This window comes from Cucumis sativus, chromosome 7 (assembly GCF_000004075.3).
Source record: "Cucumis sativus cultivar 9930 chromosome 7, Cucumber_9930_V3, whole genome shotgun sequence".
In the NCBI taxonomy this organism is placed as follows: Eukaryota; Viridiplantae; Streptophyta; class Magnoliopsida; order Cucurbitales; family Cucurbitaceae; genus Cucumis; species Cucumis sativus.
In genome coordinates, this window is record NC_026661.2 from 7456112 (window position 1) to 7476520 (window position 20409).

At 34.7% G+C, this 20409-nt stretch overlaps 1 protein-coding gene across 1 annotated transcript in view; it reads left to right on the forward strand.

The window, feature by feature from the left end:
- The first annotated feature begins 5431 nt into the window (after window positions 1-5431).
- Window positions 5432-20409, forward strand: part of LOC116404971 — a 58984-nt gene continuing 44006 nt past the window's right edge. The window contains exon 1 of the mRNA XM_031888434.1: window positions 5432-5995. Coding sequence (XP_031744294.1) covers window positions 5477-5995 — 519 coding nt within the window. The 5' untranslated portion in view covers window positions 5432-5476. The remainder of the gene's footprint in view (window positions 5996-20409) is intronic.

The window sequence follows — 20409 nt, forward strand, 5'->3', positions numbered from 1 at the left end:
GTAGTAACCCAGATTTTTTCAGAGAAACTGTGGATGCCCCGCTTTGTAGTTAGTACAAATGAGGTGATTCTGAATCGTTCCAGTACATTCATGAATGACCCGTTAGTTAACGAATGTTGATTAACTCAGTCTATAAGAATTTAGTCAATTAATCTTGAATCATTGGAGTCCATGATATATAGGTCCATTATTCCCTTGCTAGCTCATATGGAATAAACTTAAAACAGTGTGATGGAATAAGTCGAATTGTTCGAATTGGGAGAAGAGAGAGAAACTGACAAGTATATGTGTTATAGTCATCGAATTTCATAGAATAGATCTTTGAGTTGTTGGGCTTTAGTATTCCATGGACATGCAATTTTGTATGGAAAATCCTTATAAATAGGGTCGTTGACCTCATTTGATGGGCTGGCTATTGAATTTGGGCTTTGTATCAAATTGGATTTCTTTTTCTTATTTACATAGAAAAAAAAATTACCAAGCCCATTTCTTTTCCATCTATTTCTTTCTCCCGGTACTGAGTCTAGAGGATAGTAGTGAACCCTATTTTAGAATATATTGAAGGATGAAACGTAACTCTTTCACGGAAGTGGGGGCTCTCCACTCCTTAATAGCTCACACCTTATGTTCGTCCATTCAAATCTTTCTACATTCGATGATGTGACCCAGAAAATTTATACGCTATTTAGCAAAAACACTTTTCTCTTTCTTGAAATATAACTGATTATGTTGGATTTTGTCAAAAGCCAAACTCTTCGACACGCTCTTCCATTTGTGCGATAGAACTTGAAGAGCTACTTCCACGTTCAAAACTACCTACTTTGGTGTTTGTTCTAACGAATCAACCCTCAGCGCCAATTCATTTATGGGTAGTTTGTCTATTTAGGCATTCAATGCGTCTATTTCTCTGACTTTTTCTTTAAACATCTCAAGCCGGGTCTGGAGAAATCTTACTTCTTTTGGCAATTCTTTCATATCCAAGAATTCCTCTTCAATCTCAGTCAGTCGCTTAGATTGCAACTTTGATAGTTGTTTCATTGTCGACATAATTGCATCTCGCTTAGCCAAGGAGCTAACAAAGCTTTAATACCACTTGTCACAAAATGCAACTTTTCAAATACGGGACGGGCGATTGTGCAACACTTGTTCTAAATTGATGAACAAGGCAACCTTGTGAAATTTGAAAGTTGCGGACAAACTTGTGAAATTGGTTTTATAAAACGTGAGAGATAAAGAAAAACATTGATAACATCCTTAAAGAAAAAATTGAATATTGTCAATTGCAAAGAAAGCTTAGATTTGCAAAAATCACAATAGGCCTTAGTTGGGGATTCAACTACCATGCCTCCCCTACAATACATCTTAAACTTTTTTAGCTTTGACAACCTTGCATATGAAAATTGCGAAACGACGCACCTTAGGTCGGTGACAACAAAAGGAAAGCAGTTGACTAAACTAAGTACAAAGCATAAAGATAAAGTGGTTTGAGGATATTCGAGCATGCGGCCATAGGCAAATAATGCCTTGGACAAGCCCACTTGTGACACTCTGCGTGCCACAATCGAAATCTTTCAAACATGGAATGGACAATTGAAGAACACTTGTTTTGCTCAGTCAATAAGTCAGTCATGTAAAATTCGAAAATCACGAACAAACTCACGATATGATATAACCTCCCTTCCCGTTCTTGAAAAAATTGTTTTATAAAATGTGAGAGAGAATATAATTAAAAACATCATTAAAGAAAGCGTTGAAGACTTTCAATTGCAAATAAAAATTTGATTATAAAGAATACGATAAGACATGGTTGGGGATTCAACTATTGGGTCTCTCCTATAGTACAGTTTAGACTTTTTGAGCTTTGACAGCGGTTTGCAAATGACAGGTTTAAGATTATAGTATCAATAACGACTTTATTGAATAGATTATGATTACAACGAGTTTTAGGACATAAATTACAACATCTAGTTCTTACAACTTTTGATTCTAGAGTGTCAACTCTTGTCAACAACTCTTAAATGGGTAATCCATCGAGATGATCGATCATTGCAGCAATAGTGTTAATGATATATATTAAACCACCAACGATCATTGCTTTCAATATGGTATTAGAGCTCATTAAGCCTAAACGGATATTTGGTTCAAGATAGGTGAAACCAAAGAGGCACCATCTTGAAGGGGCATGTTCCCACAATTGAAAAACCAAGGAAACTTAGACTCCTTATAAAATAGATGAGCTACTCCTCTCATTGCCAATTGGTATTGTGATGAAACCTCATACTTTGGTAATATATAATTAAATTTACCTTCAATCACTAGCTTAAGCTTTTGGGTGAATTTGGGGTTTAATATGGTATTAGAGCAGGTGGTCCAAAAGGTCCTATGTTCAAGTCCCTGTATTGGTGTTTCCTTCCCAATTAAAATTGATTTTCACTTGTTGGACCTTTTAGATATTTCGAACCCATAAGTGGGGGATTGTTAGTGATATATAATTAAATTTACTTTTAATCACTAGCTTAAGATTTTGGGTGGTGGTTTAATTAATAGCATCAGCTTTCTAAAAAATTTCTTCAAGGCGGGTTTCCAAGAAGCGAATTGAGTTAGGAACTTTCATTAGGTAGAGCATTTGATCTTCAACCTTTACCAGTCGGTCCACATGGGCCTTGCCCGACTATTTTGTTATGGACATGTTTACATTTTAACCGTTAATAAGCCAACTTAGGCTATCACACCCCACCACGAGCACCTACTTGCGTGGCTCGAGATATGGCGTGAAGCCAATCGATAGCACCCACGTCAAGAACGACACCATCTGACCCTTAGCCTGAACCTTTAAACTCTAAATAACAGCGGAAACATAACACATAAATTTTACTAAAACCAATTGGGCTAAACCTTTTTCATTTAACAACCTTAGACAAGTTTTACATAGACAAAACGTAATCTTATTTATCTAGAACAAAACCTTATAAAACCTTCCCAAAAGCCTAAGTCTGATAGCACAAAAGACTAATTTATCATTAGTGCAAAATAACAGGGCACATACGATAACAAAATGAAATCCTTTAGTAGACAGGTAGCAGCAAGTTAGGCTTAGAGGACACGATCTCTACCTAGAAAGTGGGAAAACATTTTGAATATTATGCATTTTGAAGAGTAAACAATATGCTTGAATAAATACCTTTAAACAATAACACGCTTGAAAGACTTTTTATAACATAACTTAAACATTTTATCATAAATCCGTCATAAATCATGACTTAAGAACATGCTTGAAATCACTTTAAATAAAACATTTTCCACTCACAGATACAAGCTCAAATCCTTGGTTTATAAATTTGTACGATCTTCTCATGTCCTGAAATAATGGTAAAATAGTACAATTAATTATCTTTTGCCAAGAAAATATCAAAAGTATACTTAAAAAACTCAAAAAATTACCAAAAATAGCTCAACACGCAATATGACATTGCCTGGCACGAATGGGTGGGCGGCAGGGCCTTGGTTGGGCGCTGGCTACTGTGTGTGAATCTCACAAGAGGCTTTTCACACGCGTTGGGCATGCCTGCGTGCTAACCTCACACACAAGCACATTGTGAACCTCACTTGGTTGCGTGCTTGGCATTTTGTGTAGCCCTCCTCGTGTGCATTCTTGGCTAGTGCATTTCTTGTGTCACAATCGCGAGCTTTCAAACACGAGAGGAGCGATTATGTTGCACTTGTTTTACGTAGACAACAAGTTAGCTGATCAAAATCCAAAAACCACGGACAAACACATGATACGATGTAGCCTCTCTTCACGTTCTTGAGAAAATGTTTTATAAAACGTGAGGAGAAAGAAATTCAATGAAAATATCGTTAAAGCAAGCATTGAAGACTGTCAATTGCAAAGAAAAACTTTGATTGCGAAGAGTGCAACAAGGCTTGGGCAGGGACTCAACTACTATGTCCCATCTATAGTACATTTTAGACTTTTTTAGTTCTGGTAGGCTTGCATAAGAAAAAGCCAAGTCACACCCAAGGTTTATGAAATAAAAAGGAAAGCAAAAAGTAAAACTAAATACAAAACATTAAAACAATGTAAATTGGGGTGTTTGGGCATGCGGCCATAAGCAAACAGCGCCCTGGACAAGCATGCTTGTTACATTCTCCCCCACTTAAACAATTGACGTCCCTGTCGACTGGCGAAGCTAGAATTCCTCGATCTTCTTCTTTCACGCTTCAAGGTCTTCAGCACATTCCTAACGTGTTTCTTCCACATGGAGGTTCTTTCACTTCAGTAGGAATTCATGTATCCTCTTCATGGGTATACCCTTCCTCACTCTCTTAGGAAGGATTTCTTCCATTTCTTTATCGTCTTTCTGCTTTAGGTCACTAGATGACCATACACCATTGTTGCACTACTGGTCATCTGGATATTGATGGTAAGGTTTCAAGTTGCTCACATGAGCTACTAGATGATTTTTTATCCATGCAGGCAACGATACCCCATAGGATGCATTTCCAATTTTCTTCAGAACTTCAACAGGCCCTTCGTATTTTCTAGTGAGATGCTGATGTTGATGTCCTCTAAATCAAATTTTCTTTGCTTTAAACTCTATGAAGAGTTGGTCTTCAGCTCAAAACTTGAGAGGATGATGCTTCTTATCATACGCTTCGAGACTTTCTCTTAGTATGCTCGAGTGATGTTCGTAGTCTTCTCCCACTTTTTCGTAAAGTTATGAGCTTGAGGATTTTTTCCTGCATAAGGATGATCAACAATATGAGGCAGTATAGGTTGTCTTCCACTCAAGATTTCGAAAGGACTCGTTCTTGTGGATAGACTAGTTTGTGCATTAAAACAAAATTGAGCCACATCCATCAACTAGGCCCAATTCTTTTGTCCAAAATCAACAAAATGTCGTAGATATTCCTTAAGCATACAATTGAATCCTTCAGTTTGGCCATTCGTCTGAGGATGGCAGCTTAAGGATATATTTAGGCGTGTCCCCAAGAAGGCGAATAGTTCGGTCCGGAGAGTACCAATGAATCTACCATCCCTGTCACTCACAATGCTTGATGGAACTCCCCATCACTTCAAGACATTCTTAAAGAACAAGTGTGCTATCAGCTCGACAGAACATAGTTTTGTAATGGGGATGAAGGTGGCGTACTTCGAGAACCAATTGATTATAACCTTTGGGATGTGTAATAAAATCCATGGATTTCGCACATTCAGGGAATTTCAATGTGTTCGACTGACTTTCCAAAGTTACTTTCTCTACTAAAGCCTGAAGCCCCGTATGCTGCAAGAATCAGTGTTGCCAATCGAGGTTGCAACGTTTCAAATTCAACTGATCAGCATACCATTCAAAATTTGAATTTTCAACATGACGAGTTTGTAACTTTAGTGCCCCTTGGAGAAGAAAATGAAATTCAGGGTATATGTAATTCAGGTTTTGTTCCACAAGATAGTACAATTTAAATTATTCTCCATATGTTGCTTAATTATCTCATAACGGTTTATTTAAACCAGGATGCAGTGCATGATAGCAACGGTCCGGTTTCTTTTGCAGAAATAGAGAACAACACGACAGCTAGTATTGTAGAATTATCCAATACTCTTGGTAATTTGGATGAGACACATTGTTCTTGCTCTAAACATAGCGCAAAGAGAGTTTGGGAAGCATCACTTTCTTCCTTGAAGTCAAAGAAAGTAAAAGGAGTCAATCTGGACCATTTTCATTCTCACTCTAACAAAAATCTTGATCCTGAAAGTGATGTATACGATACCTGCTCTCAAGGATGCTCTTTAGCCAATTCAAAGCATGAGATTTTATCAAGTATTTATCCTAAAAATCCAACCAATCAGTGTACACAAAATTTCTGTCAAGAATTTGGAAGTGTAAATGTGGCATCAGAGGACCTCAATTCTGAAGAGAACACATTAGGAAAACCATTTAAAATTATGCTGATGAACATTGCAGACGAAACTAAGAAAACTCAGCTCATGAAGGTACGGTACCAATTTATAGTCTTCTAAAATATTCATCATTCATGTTTCTTTTATGAGATTTTCTATTGATAGTATTGAAGTTTTATATCCTTGGCTTAGTATTCTTTAAAGGGGTGTTTGGCACAAGGAGTGGTCCAAGAAGTTGTGAAATCTAGAAAGTTTTGAACTCTTAGGGCCTAGGACATACGAAGTCAATAAGGCATAAAATTGAAATTTTCTTGTCGGGAGTCCACAAACACTTTTGGCCAAACAAAGAGCGGAAAACTCCACACTTCCCTAATCCTACTCTTCCAGCTCCTTGGCTCATACAGCCTCTACGATCTCTACATACTGATAGGCCCATGGTAGTGAAGGTGTACACCCGTAGGCACAAGAAAGGATTCAGGAGAGGAGGATGGGAAGCTGTTTTGTTGGTCTGAATGCTGCTAGTTAAGGGGGCCATGAGTCTTTTATGCTTTCATATAAATACTATTATGATTGTTTGGGGAGGGTATGTTTTGGCATAGCTTGTATCAGGTTTCTTAGAATAATTGGGAGAGCTAGAGAAGCTTCTGATTCCTTCCCTCCATTATTGATAAATAAAATTGAGGTTAAGGCTTATCATATACATACCCAGTCATTGAACTTCTCCATATTCCTTAAGAGGCATATCTTGCTTGGCTTATTTGGCTGGCTCTACTCATGTAGGATTTCGAAAGGCGAATCTGACATCCTGCCAAAAATGATTAATCAGTTTCTTTAACTGTTGAAGATGAAGTGAAGTTTAGGGATTCAATCTTTATATTATTTTTAAGAGTTATTCAATATCCCTACCTAGAATAGACAAATGAAGCTTGAAACTACCTATAATATTAATGTTGTTGTTTAATTATGACATTTTGTTATCGGTCTTTCTAACTTACGAATATCCATCTTCTGATATGTGTTCACATGCATATTTTATGGATGTAGATTTTATAGTATTTCTTTATTTATTTTATATGGCATTAGCTGTATACTTTTTTTATAAAATATTAATATAAATATTAAACCACCGATTCACCAAAAATTTTAAGCTGATGGTTGAAAGAAAATTCAATTATAGCCTTAAGCTTAAGCTACTTTGGTGGACTAGAAAGTATAATCTTAGAAACACTCAATCTGATCAAGTTCTCTGAAGCAAGAATTAAAGTTCGGAAAAATCTTTGGATTCTTACCAGCAACTATAGAATTAAAGAGTGAGAACTGAGGAAATTTTTCCCTTAATTTTGGGGATTTTGAACCCTTAGAAGCTCCTGTAATAATCCAATATGATCTATTTCAAAGTGATTTTTCCAATCCTATTGATTTATGTAGAATAAATTCAGTGATTTTAGATGAAGGGCTCCAAAGTGATGGTCTCCCAGATACCTTAATTTTCTCAAACAGAATGGCTTATCCATCTCAAGAAATCCTTTCGAAGCACTTAGGAAGTTGGGTGATGAAGAAGAAAACCTTGTTCGACCGGAAAGAGTTTCAGCCCTTGAATCCTCGCCGAAAAAAATAATTTTCAGAAGGCAAAATTCAAATTTGGGTATAGCTGGCATCTCCATGTACTTAGAAGGGGAAAAGACTTCAACAGAAAAGAGAGAAAAACAGACCTCGAAAGAAGAAAAGGCAGCCAGTCGGCATTTTATTATCTCAAAAAACAGCTCACCTAGCCCTCCCCAACCAAATTTTTTCAAACTTAATGTATTTGCAGACATTTTTAAAGCTGACACACAGATGGTAGGCCCCAAGAATTCTATTAAACAGAATTCCAATGGCTTTTGGTATTCTGACGAATTGGAGGAAGAATCAGAGTCCTCTCCTCCATCAAGGAACTTCACTTGCGGGCCATCTCCTGTTTTCAGTTCTCAACCAAAATTAAACTAAAATATCCTCTAAAAAAGCTATTCCATTTCATGCCATAAATTTTTCTAAGCACCTCAAGACCTATACCAAAGGGAGAACTTTTCGCAACATTTGGATGAGCTTAACTAATTCTGATTTATTAGAGGAAAGTTGTGTGAAGATACAAATTCAAAATTCAGTTGGCAAAAGGTCAGTACTGCCTTCCTCCTTAAGTAATAAATTTTCTCAATCCTCCTCCAAACTTTCTGGTTCATTCTTTAATTTTGTGCAAGATACTTCTTATCTAAAAAAAGTTGAGAACCTAGAAGATGAATTCAAGGAAGTTGAATCAGTCACCAGTGTAAGTAGTGCAGAATTTGAACCAGTTGAGGAAGAAATAATTCAATCAGAGACAGAGAAACAAGAGGACAGTGACTCTCTCGGTCCAGATTTTATTAAATTGTTTTCCTCCCCATAAAAAGAAATTTTGTGCAGGTCAGCAAGTATCCTTCCCCCTCAAGAGTTGGTTCCTTTCTTGGCAGCATGTGAAATTGAATTGATATAAGGGCAGAGGTAGCAAAGATGGAGATTATATCATGGAACACTAGAGGATTCATGGGCCATTCGAAACAATTGGCTATTAAAAATCTTTTGAAGAAAGCTAATCCAGATAGAGCATTGATTCCGGAGACCAAAAGAGAAGAGATTGCCAGTTGTATTATAAAGGCACTATGGATAAATATAAGTTGTCGATTATTGAAGTTCGGTCAAGAGAAGGAAGGTCATTACAGTGTGGCTTATAAGTTGTTTCAACATTAATTTATAAGTTGTTTGGAAAGGTTCTCGCAGAAAGATTAAAGAAAGTCAGGCCAGGTATTACTTTGTAAGACCTCCTATTATCTATACCTATAAAAGGAAGGGTAGAAAGGGAAATTCCTTAGCAACCAATTATGAGAGAATAATGGGAGAGGATCGTGTAGGTGGGGCCCGCCAGGAGGGAAGAGAGAGAGAGGTATAAATATGTAATGTTGGGGTAGGGGAGGCTAGGTCTTTTTTTGTTATTTCAAGGAGAGTAAAGGTTGTTGTAGCCTGAGGGTATCCAGCCCCGTATAAAGGAGTTGGGTAAGTTTTCTATGTTGTTCTTCCTTTATTTTTCATATCTACTACTGTTGAATGTGTTTTGGCTTTTACATAAATAAAGAATTACAGAGTGCTGCCTCTGTTTAGCCATTTGGTTAGGATATTTTGTGTTTTATTGTTAGAATCTAACATACTTCTCCATTACAATGTGGCTTTCTGGAAGAGTGCCAAATCTTGGATCCTATTTTAATAGCAAAGAACTGTGGAGGTCTATAGTATCCAAAAAAAGAAAAGATGGATCATTAAATTAGACCTTGAGAAGGCCTTAACAGAGTGGATTGGAAATTTTAGAAAATGTAATGCAAAAGAAGATCTTCGACGTAGGATATTGTGTATATATTGGCCAGCCTTTACAGCATCCCCACTTTGAAGTCTTTGATGATCAGGACTTTCGGATTAGCCCTCTGCTTCAAACAGTTTTTGCTCAACCAATCAAGGCTTATTCTTCTTTGTTCTCAGCATGCTGCCTTGATTATGATTTTGCTTTGGAAAGATTCTTTTTATCATTTTGTTTGTCTCTGTTTTTGTGGCCTTTTGTTTGATCTTGTGTTGTCGCTTTTTGGATGTTTTGAGGGCACTAAGGGGGTGTCAACCTAGTTTGAGATGTTCGGATGCGGCCTGTTGATCTTCCCTCTCCCTTTTTGCTCTTTGTATAATCCTCATGTACATTGAGCTTTGTCTCTTTCTTTATATTAATAATAGTGAGACTCGTATCCTTTTTTAAAAAAAAGAAAGAAAATTCAATTATATATCACCAACACTCTCCTCACTTGTGGGCTTGAAATATTTGAAAGGCCCAACAACTGGAAATGGATTTTAATTGGGGAGGAAACGACAATGCGAGGCTTGAACACAAGACCTTCTTGGACCACCTGCTGGATACCATATTGAAAGGGAGACAAACAAACACACAACTTTACGTGGAAACTGTGTACCAGGAGAAAAACCACTATATTTTTTTTCTTATTATTTTCTGATGAAAAATACAATAGGTACAAGGGAGAATATACAGAGGAATAAAAAAGGAAAATATTTAGGAATGAAGAAAAATATTCCCATAAACTTTTCATAAATATTCTAAGATTCAAACAATTAAAAGTTCTATTTATTCCAAATTGTGACTGCTCTAATGTGAAGTGGTTTTCTAATTCAGATGATTGAGGAGCTTGGTGGTTCTCTCACTGATGATGGGAGTACAAGCACTCATGTCATTACAGGAAAAGTGCGAAAAACTCTAAATTTTTGTATTGCTCTCTTTTTAGGGTTAGTCTTGCACCCTTAGACGAACACTCTTCTATGTGTCCTTTTGGCCTTTGAATACCGATAATTATCTCATTTGCACAAAAGTTAGTGATTCCATGCACACAAGGCCTTTGCCGTTATTCTTCCATTGCCTCGTAGTTGTGCTTAGGCTAGAAATTGTTGTGAACCTTCTAGATCTAAAAGGGTATAGTTTCTTATTCTACTGCCTGTTTACTTTTAGTTAAACATCAAAATCAATTCTTATGTTTGAGTTGGATTGTATCATGCTCTTCCTTTTCAGTTGTTTCTATCGTGATGGTGGGTAGTGGTTGTTAAGACAACCATTAGGCTAACTTGGGTTTCAGGCTTACTTTCTCATTTTACGTGTAAAATGGCTCAAGCTCACTAATGAAAGATATTTGTTGGCTAGCTAGTGTTTTTATCCTCGATTTCCTTCTTCCCCTAATACATTATGTTATGGAATTTGTTAGATACCTAGATTAGTATAAAGTTGGGTATAAGGGTAATTAGATATTTAGAAAGTTACTAGTAGTTATTGTGTAAGTGTGGTTACTAGTAGTTATTATTTAAGTGTGGTAACTAGGGTGGTTACATGTTATTATAAATGGAGGGAGGGTAAGTTGGGAGAATTCTGGGGAGTGATATAAGGCTTGGGTGAGAGTACTCAAGAGGGAGGGTTCCAAGTGCTTTATACTTGGTTTTATCTTGTATTTTCTTATAGTTACATTATAATAAATTCAGATCTTGTTCTTGTTAGGAAGTATATGTCTCCAATATTATTTAAATACAGTAGAAGAATTAAAAAGGGTAATATTGACCCACACGAGAATATAGGAGAGATTATAGGAGGAGAGAATATCGGAGGAGATCTTTCCCATTAGTTTGTTAGTAAAGCAAAATAAAAGGGAGGAAAGAGGAGGGAGAAAGGGGACAAAATATTCCAAAGAAGTAGAGGCTGTCGTCTTTCGTGCTCGGGAGAAGTAGAGGGTCCAAGTCAAGTTCTTTTTATTCGACAATCTCCGGAAGAATGGAAGGATCGTCGAGCAAAGGACCAATGATTGAGAGTATCATCGAAGGTGGAGTAAGACATTGAAGGAAATCAAGGTAGAAGGTAAAACAAACAAGTTTGAAAGGGATAAAAACTCGAACGATCATAGCAAATTCAAGAAGGTTGAAATGTCGGTGTTCAGTGGCACTGATCTGGATTATGTTTATTTAGAACGGATTGGAATCTTCAGGTCCATAAATCGATGGACTCTAAGATGTTGCTGAATCCATAGAAGAATCGAGGAAAACGCGATTGCAACGGTTATACAATGAAGGTGAAGAGGATGGCAAAGAGTGACCAAGAAGAAACTATAGAGGAAGGTCGATAAGGATTACTTGTGAGGCTCGAAATGAAGACTCGAGTGAAGAAAAATTTGTTGCTCAAAGAAACACAAAATGGCTGTTTGCAATGGAGAAAGAAGAAGCCGACAATTACCGGTCTCCAGAGGCTCGAGAAGGTGGTCTGAAATAGGGGTGAATCACGTGACGAGGAAGAAGTTGCTGCACACATGATGGTTCCAATGACGTGTAGAAATTGGTAGGAAAGAGGATTAGGACAAAAGGAACAATCTTGGGTTTTACTATTTAATGTTTGTAAGCACACCTTGAGGACAAGGTGTTTTGAAGGATCGGGTAATGTTAGATACTTAGATTAGTATAAGGTTACGGGTATAAGGGTAATTCGATATTTAGAAAGTTACTAGTAATTATTATGTAAATGTGGTTACATCTTATTATAAATGGAGGGAGGGTAAGTGAGGGGAGAATTCTGGGGAGTGATTTAGGGCTTGGGTGAGAGTACTCAAGAGGGAGGTTCCAAGTGCTTTATACTTGGTTTTATCTTGTATTTTCTTATAGTTCATTATAATAAATTAAGATCTTGTTCTTGTTAGAAGTATCCTAACAGAATAACTCTAGAAGGTCTCATGTTAGCGAATGATAATCTGCGTTTAAGTGTGTATTTGTAGGAATTCTTCTCCCGGCGGCATCTATGGTTGATATTCTTTACTTTCAATATATCAAAAGCCAAGGATTCTTTGCATTTCTCTATGCTTTTTCTTTACCGATTTATGCTTTTTTTTAGTTATATTTGAGAATAGTATTTCATTTCTTTCATGAGAATGTTGAACTTCAGTAGTGTGGAGAGTGGAACGTAATATCTTACCTTTTATATTAGTAAAACTTGATTTTAAGCAATATGTTTTGAAGATTTTATGTTGTAGAATGTTTTTGTTCTTCAAGCTACTGTTCTTAACTTTATTTTCTCCTGTTAATGTTCTCCATGATTATCGAGCATATGCATTACCATGTGCCTTCAAGCGTGTCAGTGTGCTCTTGCTCATAATTGCAAATTACTCAGAGCTTGGATTGTCTCCTCCAGTTGACTATTAGGGTGTTCAGTGAAAGGATTATATGTTGATGTAGTTGGACTGTACTATGAATGAGTTTTAAGATGTTTAGAATGGATTGAGGGGAAAATTGTTAGATTTCTATTGGGTAGTTACCTTGCAGGTGTCCTACAGGATCACCACCTGATATGTGCATCCTTCGATAGCACTAGACTGATATGTGCATCCTTCGGAGCATTAGACTGATATGTGTTTCTGCGGAACACTAGACTGATTTATGCGTCCTTTGAGGCGTTAGACTGATTATGTGTATCCTACGGGATCACAAGACTGTGACTGTGCAGGGTACCCCAATAGAAAGTTAACAGTTTCTTTTTCCCCTAACGGGACCAATAGCGGGTCTCTTATTGGGTATGTTTATACTCATCCTTTCATGTTTAACTATTTCAGGCAAAGGTAACAAAGGAGGTAGACTGACGAGGGACAAGAAGGAGACGTGATTGCCATAAGGGAATGTCCTTCAAATGCTTCCGCTTTATGTTTCTTGTTTTTCCTTTGTACATGAGGTTGTTTAAAAATTTTGTGATGGAACTGAGTTTACGAACTGTTGTTTTGTAAATAGTACTTTTAAAGTTTTGGATATTTGAAATAGGGCCCGAACTTAAGTTTGTTTTCTTTGATCGTATGATTTCAAGTGAATTTTATTATATTTTGTGTCAATCAAGGTCTCTTTGTCAAAATTAATGACTTCAACTTAGTTAGAAAAGTTGGGTCGTTACAACAAATTTTAAGTATTAATGTAAGAATTATGTACTTCATTATAAAGATCGATAGTTTAAAGTTTTTGACGATAATTTACATGGAATTACATGATCAGTTACCACTATCAATAGAATCACTTACAAATATTAACACAATCGTGTACCGATAACAAGACGATTGTTTACACTATTCAATACGATCACCAATATCATATGATCGTGTACCCATGTCAACATGATAATTTTTTTAATCAATATTATCATTTACCGTTGTTAAATGGTCGTTATATCGACGGTTAATAGGATCGTTTAATGTATATTATTTCATTGCACGATGGTTTACTTATTCTTGCATTGTGTTTAGTATTATCATTTTGTACATTTTATTCTTTTATTCAGTAATAAATGTATATCTATGTCTATCTATTTCTTTCTATCACAATTAAATACTTAATTTTTTTTTTTTTACAGATTATAATGTCTTTTCCTATTGTTGTTTTTTATGGAGGTCAATGGAATGGATGTAATATTTATGAGAATTACTTAGTTGCTGAAATTTTGGTAGATGTCCGAGTCAGCTTTAATTCTCTAGTTGATTTAATATGTGAACAGATTCAATTGGATGGATAAGTAGAATTATCTGTTTTACTTGATTTTGGTAAAAGCAAGGTCCAACTGTGGTGCCAGTAAAGAAAGACAATGATGTGGCTTGGTATTTATCTTTTGCTAAAGATGCAACTAACATACATCCATTAGTTGCTCATGTAACTGTTGATTTTTTTAGAAGGTCTTCTTCTTCTAGTAGTGTACGATAGAATGTTGATATGTCATTGAATGTAGGTTCTTCTTCTTATGTTTCAAATGATGAAATTATAAGAGACATCTCATATCATGGTGATTTGAAGGAAAATAGTTTATTTGAAAGTAAAGAAGTGCTTTCAAAGTGTTTTGGCATAATAGAAGTGAATAACAACTTTCAATTTAGAACTACAATATCAAATTTGAGGTCTCTTGAATTTAGATGACTACTAGAATGGTGCAAATGGTTTATTAGGACATCTCGTTATAAGAAGAGCGAGTTGTGGATGCTATGAAAATACATTTATGAACACGACTGTTCATTGAATACTAGTTGTCACATGCATGCTTCTTCAACAGTAATTGACAGTTGCTTGATAGATGAGTTCAGGTTCATGTCTACTGATCGTTTCATTCCAAAAGCAATTGTGCATAAGGCATGTACAAATCTTGGAGTTAATATAAGTTAGTAGAAAGCTTGCAGGGCAAAAGAACACATAGTAAAGATATTAAAAGGTGACACAGTTAAATCATACATGTTGATTCCAAGGTTCTTTGATAAATTGGTTGAATCTATCTCAGGTATAATGAGTTTCATATATAGAATGATGACATCAAATTGTGTAGACAGTGTAAATTTAGTTTTTAAAGATCTTAGAGATGTATTGCAAAAGTGGTTTGATGAAAGAAGTAAAGCTACTTTTACAATGAAGAGTTGTTTGACTTCTTGGGCTGAGAACGTGTTGCATTTAGAATAACATGAAAAGTCAAGAATTTTATTGGTAAGGTTTTTTTTTTTTTTTAATGTTTGTATCTCAGGTAGATATAAATAGACTGCTATTTTTGTCCATCCGATAGAGAAATATAACAATTTATGTGTGCTTGTTTCAGATAGATGGAGATAGATAGCTATCAATGTCTATTTGTCTCTATTTGTGCATGCTTTTTTTAAAAAAAAATTCTATATTTGTTTTATGTATTAGGTTGATCCAATTAGTATGATTGAATACAAAGTAATGGATGATACAAAATGATAATGTGATTTATTTATGCTTCTAATTTGAAATATTCAAATTTACTTTGGAAATTAGTATAATTAGTATAATATATAGTGATACATTATAATATAAAGTTTATATGTTAATGAAACTTTATTATATAAATTTAATTTTAGATAAAGTTCAAAATTAATTTATGAGAGATAAAATATTTGAATGAGTTCAAATATTAATTTAATGTGGATTTGTTTCATATTAAAATTATTAATTATGAGATAAAGTTATATTTGAATATGATTCAAATTTAACTTAAGTTAAATATAAAATATTTAATTTAGTTTTAATTAATTGAATAATTAATTAATAGTTTAGTTTAATATTATTTAATTAAATTAATATAAAAATATAAGGTATTGGAGAGATATTCATTCAATAAGATTTAAATGAAATATTAATTAAATATGATTTAATTAATTATTAACTAATTGATTAATGGTTAATTAGTTAGTTGATTTGAAACTTCTATTAATTTAATAATTTTTAAGTTAATAGAATCCTATGATTTTCTCCTACCCCGTCTCCTACTCAATGAAAGAAAGAGAGTTATAAATATGTAGAAGAAAAACACTTTTCTTAACCAAAATAAAATCGATGATTTTCTTTTCTGCAAAATAGATTGTAACGACCTAATTTTTCGAATTAAGCTGAAGTTATTACTTTAAGACTAGATTCGTCCTTTAACCATAAGACTTTATAATTTAAAAAAATATATTTTTTAACAACATTAAAGAGTTTTTATTCGGGCTCTATTTCAAATAAAATTTTGAAAGTGTAAAAGTATCGATAATAAAGAAAGTTCAAGAACATAAAAGTCGTTCAATCATGAAACCCAAAACAGTCTCAATTACTAAAGAAAACCAAAATAAAAAAAATATAAAGTAGAAGCAATTTGAAGGACATTTCCCTATGGCAGTTTCGCGGAAAAAGATTAAACATAAAAGGGTGAGTATAAACATACCCAGTAAGAGACCCACTACTGATCCTGTTAGAAGAAAAATAAAATTGTTAACTTCCTATTGGAGGTGCCCTGCACTTTAAAAGTCTTGTGATCATGTAGGAATACACATAATCAGTCCAATGCCCTAAAGGACACAAATATTAGTCTAGTGCTCTGCAAAAGCACATGTCAGTCTAGTGCTCTCGAAGAATGCACATGTCAGTCTATTGCTCTCAAAGAATGCACATGTCATTCTAGTGCTCTCGAAGAATGCACAACAGGTGGTGATCCCGTAGGACACCTTCAAGGCACACTACCCAATCGACAAAGCTAACAATTTTCCCTTAGTTCGTTATAAACATTTAATCAATCCATTCCTAGTATAGTCAAACTACTCCATCATATCATCAATCCAACTTAACACACTTACGTTCAATCTATTCAATCTATCACAAAATCAGTTGATACTATAACAACACACCAGACAGTCAAGATATATATATATACATAACACCTTTCTCAGTTTACAAATACATTATCCATCGTATCTACTTCTATACCAGTCTGGCATAATATACATTTGTCATCATATCTACTTCTACATATATTGGTAAACCATACTAAGTCCAGAGATCCAAACAGTCAACACATTTCAAAACTTTCAAAGAGTCCAGTAATAGAAACCCCTTACTGTAATGTTACTCAAATTTCTCAAACGAAGGAAACCTAATAATAAGAATATGGAACTCAATTACTTTCACAATACTTTCTTTCATTTAATTTCCTCAATGTAAATTCTAGCTTACCAGAGTATTGGCGAATCGAACTCCAACAAATCTACAATTTAGTTGTGAATCCAAAGAACTCAAATGCTACCTTCAAGAATCAATTAACAATTTAACTAATTATCCAAAACTACAACCCAAGGATAATTACAATGTAAAACCACCATACTCACCAATACAACTTACCAAAAAATCCCAAAAATTAGAGTAAAATGGGGGCAACAACTTCGAATAACTGGAATCGACGCGTGTAATAGATCAGATCTAATCAACAAACGAAAAACAAACTTCAACTTACAACCCATGGCTGGAAGGTGAAGAGCCGCGCGACGGCACTTCGACAGACGCGACGGGCTCAGGTCTGGTCGACGACTGCTTCAACTAAGTAACAACACCGGTGAGATGATAGGTCAATCAGTGACGTTCCTCGTCACCTGGAGCATAATGTGGTGGCGCGAACGTCGAAGGAGCTACGCGCGAATGAATCACAGATTGGCTGGAAAACAGAGGTGAGACGCGATGCCGAGAGTTTGAACTCACGACGAACGGTGATTCGGCTTCAACGGAGATGAAGCGATCGGTGACGGCGTGGCCGGCTGACGTCCAAGAGTAATATAAAATGGCTAAGGGAGGCAGGCGGCGTGGGCACGGGGAAGAGGAAGAGTGAAGGAGAAAGAGATGGGGTTGCACGTGAATCAATAAAGAATTTATATTTTAAATTAATAATAACATTAATTCTATTATTATTATATATTATTATTATTTAACCTTTAGTATTAGTATATTTTTTTTCATAAAAGCCCCCTTCACTTCCTGCTAAATCCACACCACAACCAAATTCCTTAAAATCTTAATAAAATTTAAAAAATTTAGCTTGAGAGAAATACCTTGATATTGGGGGTGTTACATAGTTTCTCTCTAAATTTTTTTTTCATTCCAATTGTTTTCCACAAACCAATCTCATCTTCGAAGAAGAAGAAGGAGGTCTCCAACGGTGGTGTCCCAATTCGGTGGATTATAGATTCAGAGACGTCAACAAGAGTAAGTTCTATGTATCTTTTAATTTAAAAGCATATTTAGTTCTTTATTTAGAACTTTGATTCTAAATATTGTCAATGTACTGGTATTTTGGAATTTTCAAATTAAAATTGATGAATGGTTTTGTAAAGTCTTTCACTGCCAAGAGCTTTTATCCCTTTAGGGCACACATACCAATTAAACTAATGCAAGACCAGTTTTGCATACTTAACAGCTTCTTGACAACGGTAGAGAGTCTAAATCTACACTTTCAAGGGGTTCCAACTCCACCACTCGATGAGCCAAAGATAGAGACGAATCATTAATGATCGATTAAGCAACATGAAACCTTGTAATTTTGGGGTCAACGGTAGTCCCTCCCATTACTAGCTCAACACTCAAACGGAGTCTCCTGTATCAAATATAAAATAATACAGACACAAATAGTGAATGAAATCTTGTGACGTAACAAACACAAATTTTATGTATACTGCAATTTGACTAAATATTGAACAAGAAAGCCCAAGGGAATGCACAAATATCCAATGTTTTTAGGGGTCAATTTGAAAAATGGCAAAACTACTTTTTCTTTTCAATTTTAGCAAACAACATTTTTTGCACGTGCATGGTATTTTATAAAACACCAAAATATTCACCTTCTCCAACTATAATTATTTGTTTTTACGTTATAATTAATTTATGTTATGTATTTATCAACTTTTAATTAATTTTTACTTGAAATAGATACATCAACTCATATCATAACTTTTCTCTTAAAATCTCGGACTCAACTAATTGATTCAACATTTTACTAACATTATTCAATCTTACTAATTTCAAAATAACCTAAGTGAATTTGAATTTCAAAATAACCAAATTTAATTTCAAAATTACAAAATTATTATTTTTAGCATTTTAGAATCTGAACGATAGATTTTATATTAAAATAACCTTATCTCAAAATAATTTTAATGATTTGAATATCAAGATAATTAAATTATTATTTTAAAATTGGAAGAAAAGCACAAAAACCGCACACGCCTACTCACATACACACGCACGCGTGCGTAAACGCACACACACGCACACGCACACGCACAAACGCGCACACGTGGACACTTACACCCACGCACACGTAGACACACACATCCCGCCCAGTGGTTGTTGGATCGGTATGGCAACCCTAGAGGGGGGTGAATAGGGTTTAAATAAACTTTTTGACAAATAAAAAGTAAAATCAACTAATTAGATACTTTTTAAATTTAAATAAAGAACTTTGTATTCTTTGTTAAATAACAAGATTGATAAAAATATATGAATGGAAGAATGCAATCAAACTCAACCAATGAGAGTATGTAACTAAAATTAAATTAAAAATAATTAGAAAAGAGTTAGAGAAGAAGACACCGTAATTTTATAGTGGTTCGGTTAAACTCAACCTACATCCACTTTCCCAAGCACCCCTTGGGATTTTGATTGAAAATCTTCTTTGGACTCTTTCCACGGATTTGAGCCGAACCGATTCTTGCTCCTTTTTCGGGTTCAAGAGCAAACCCGATCCTTTCCACGGGTTAGGATCCAACCGTTACAATATGTTGAAATTTTTAAATCATACAAAAGAAAACTCTCTAAAAGAGTGAGTATACAATTTGAAGCTCACAAATTTAATCCTCACAATACAATAAGAAAGCTCTCAGAATAAGATGAAAAAAAATAAAAATTGGAAGCTTTAGAGAGAATAACAATGTTGGCTTTTTGCTTGAGGATTGTAAAGATGTAGTGATCTTGTGTAAATGTGAAGTATTTAAAAAGAGAGGAAAGATAAATTCAAAATCATTTGGGTCAATTAGATATAAGTAAAAGAAAAATGAATGGTTGAGATTTAAATTTAATTAGCCGTTAGACACAATACAAATAATAATATAATAATATGTCTTTTCAAAATATTTTGTTTAAAAAGAAATCAATAAAGCAACTTCACCCTCTTTTAAAAAAACTAGCCGTTAGACACAAGAAAAATAATAATATTAAAATCATTTTTCTTTTAAATTCATTTTCTTTATAAAAGCCAATAAAACATAACAAAAAGCCACATTTGTTACTTCTTCATTGCTCCAAGTGGCTTTCTCTAATTGGTTCAAATTGAATGCTTGGTCGCCACGTCACCATCTCGGATATTTTTTCGTTAAGCTTCTTTTAGCAATATTTTCTTCATTTGAACTTCGATTTGGGTGATTCAAGAGGCGTTCGAATCATTTTTCCAAGCTCTACGATATGGTCTATTCAAATTAATAAAATTATCAATAAAAAAAAATCAGATTTGTTATCATCAAAACATAAATTAATTGAATAATTAAAATAAATTAATTTGAGATTAAGGGCCAAAAAGCCAACAGTGGTTAGATGTA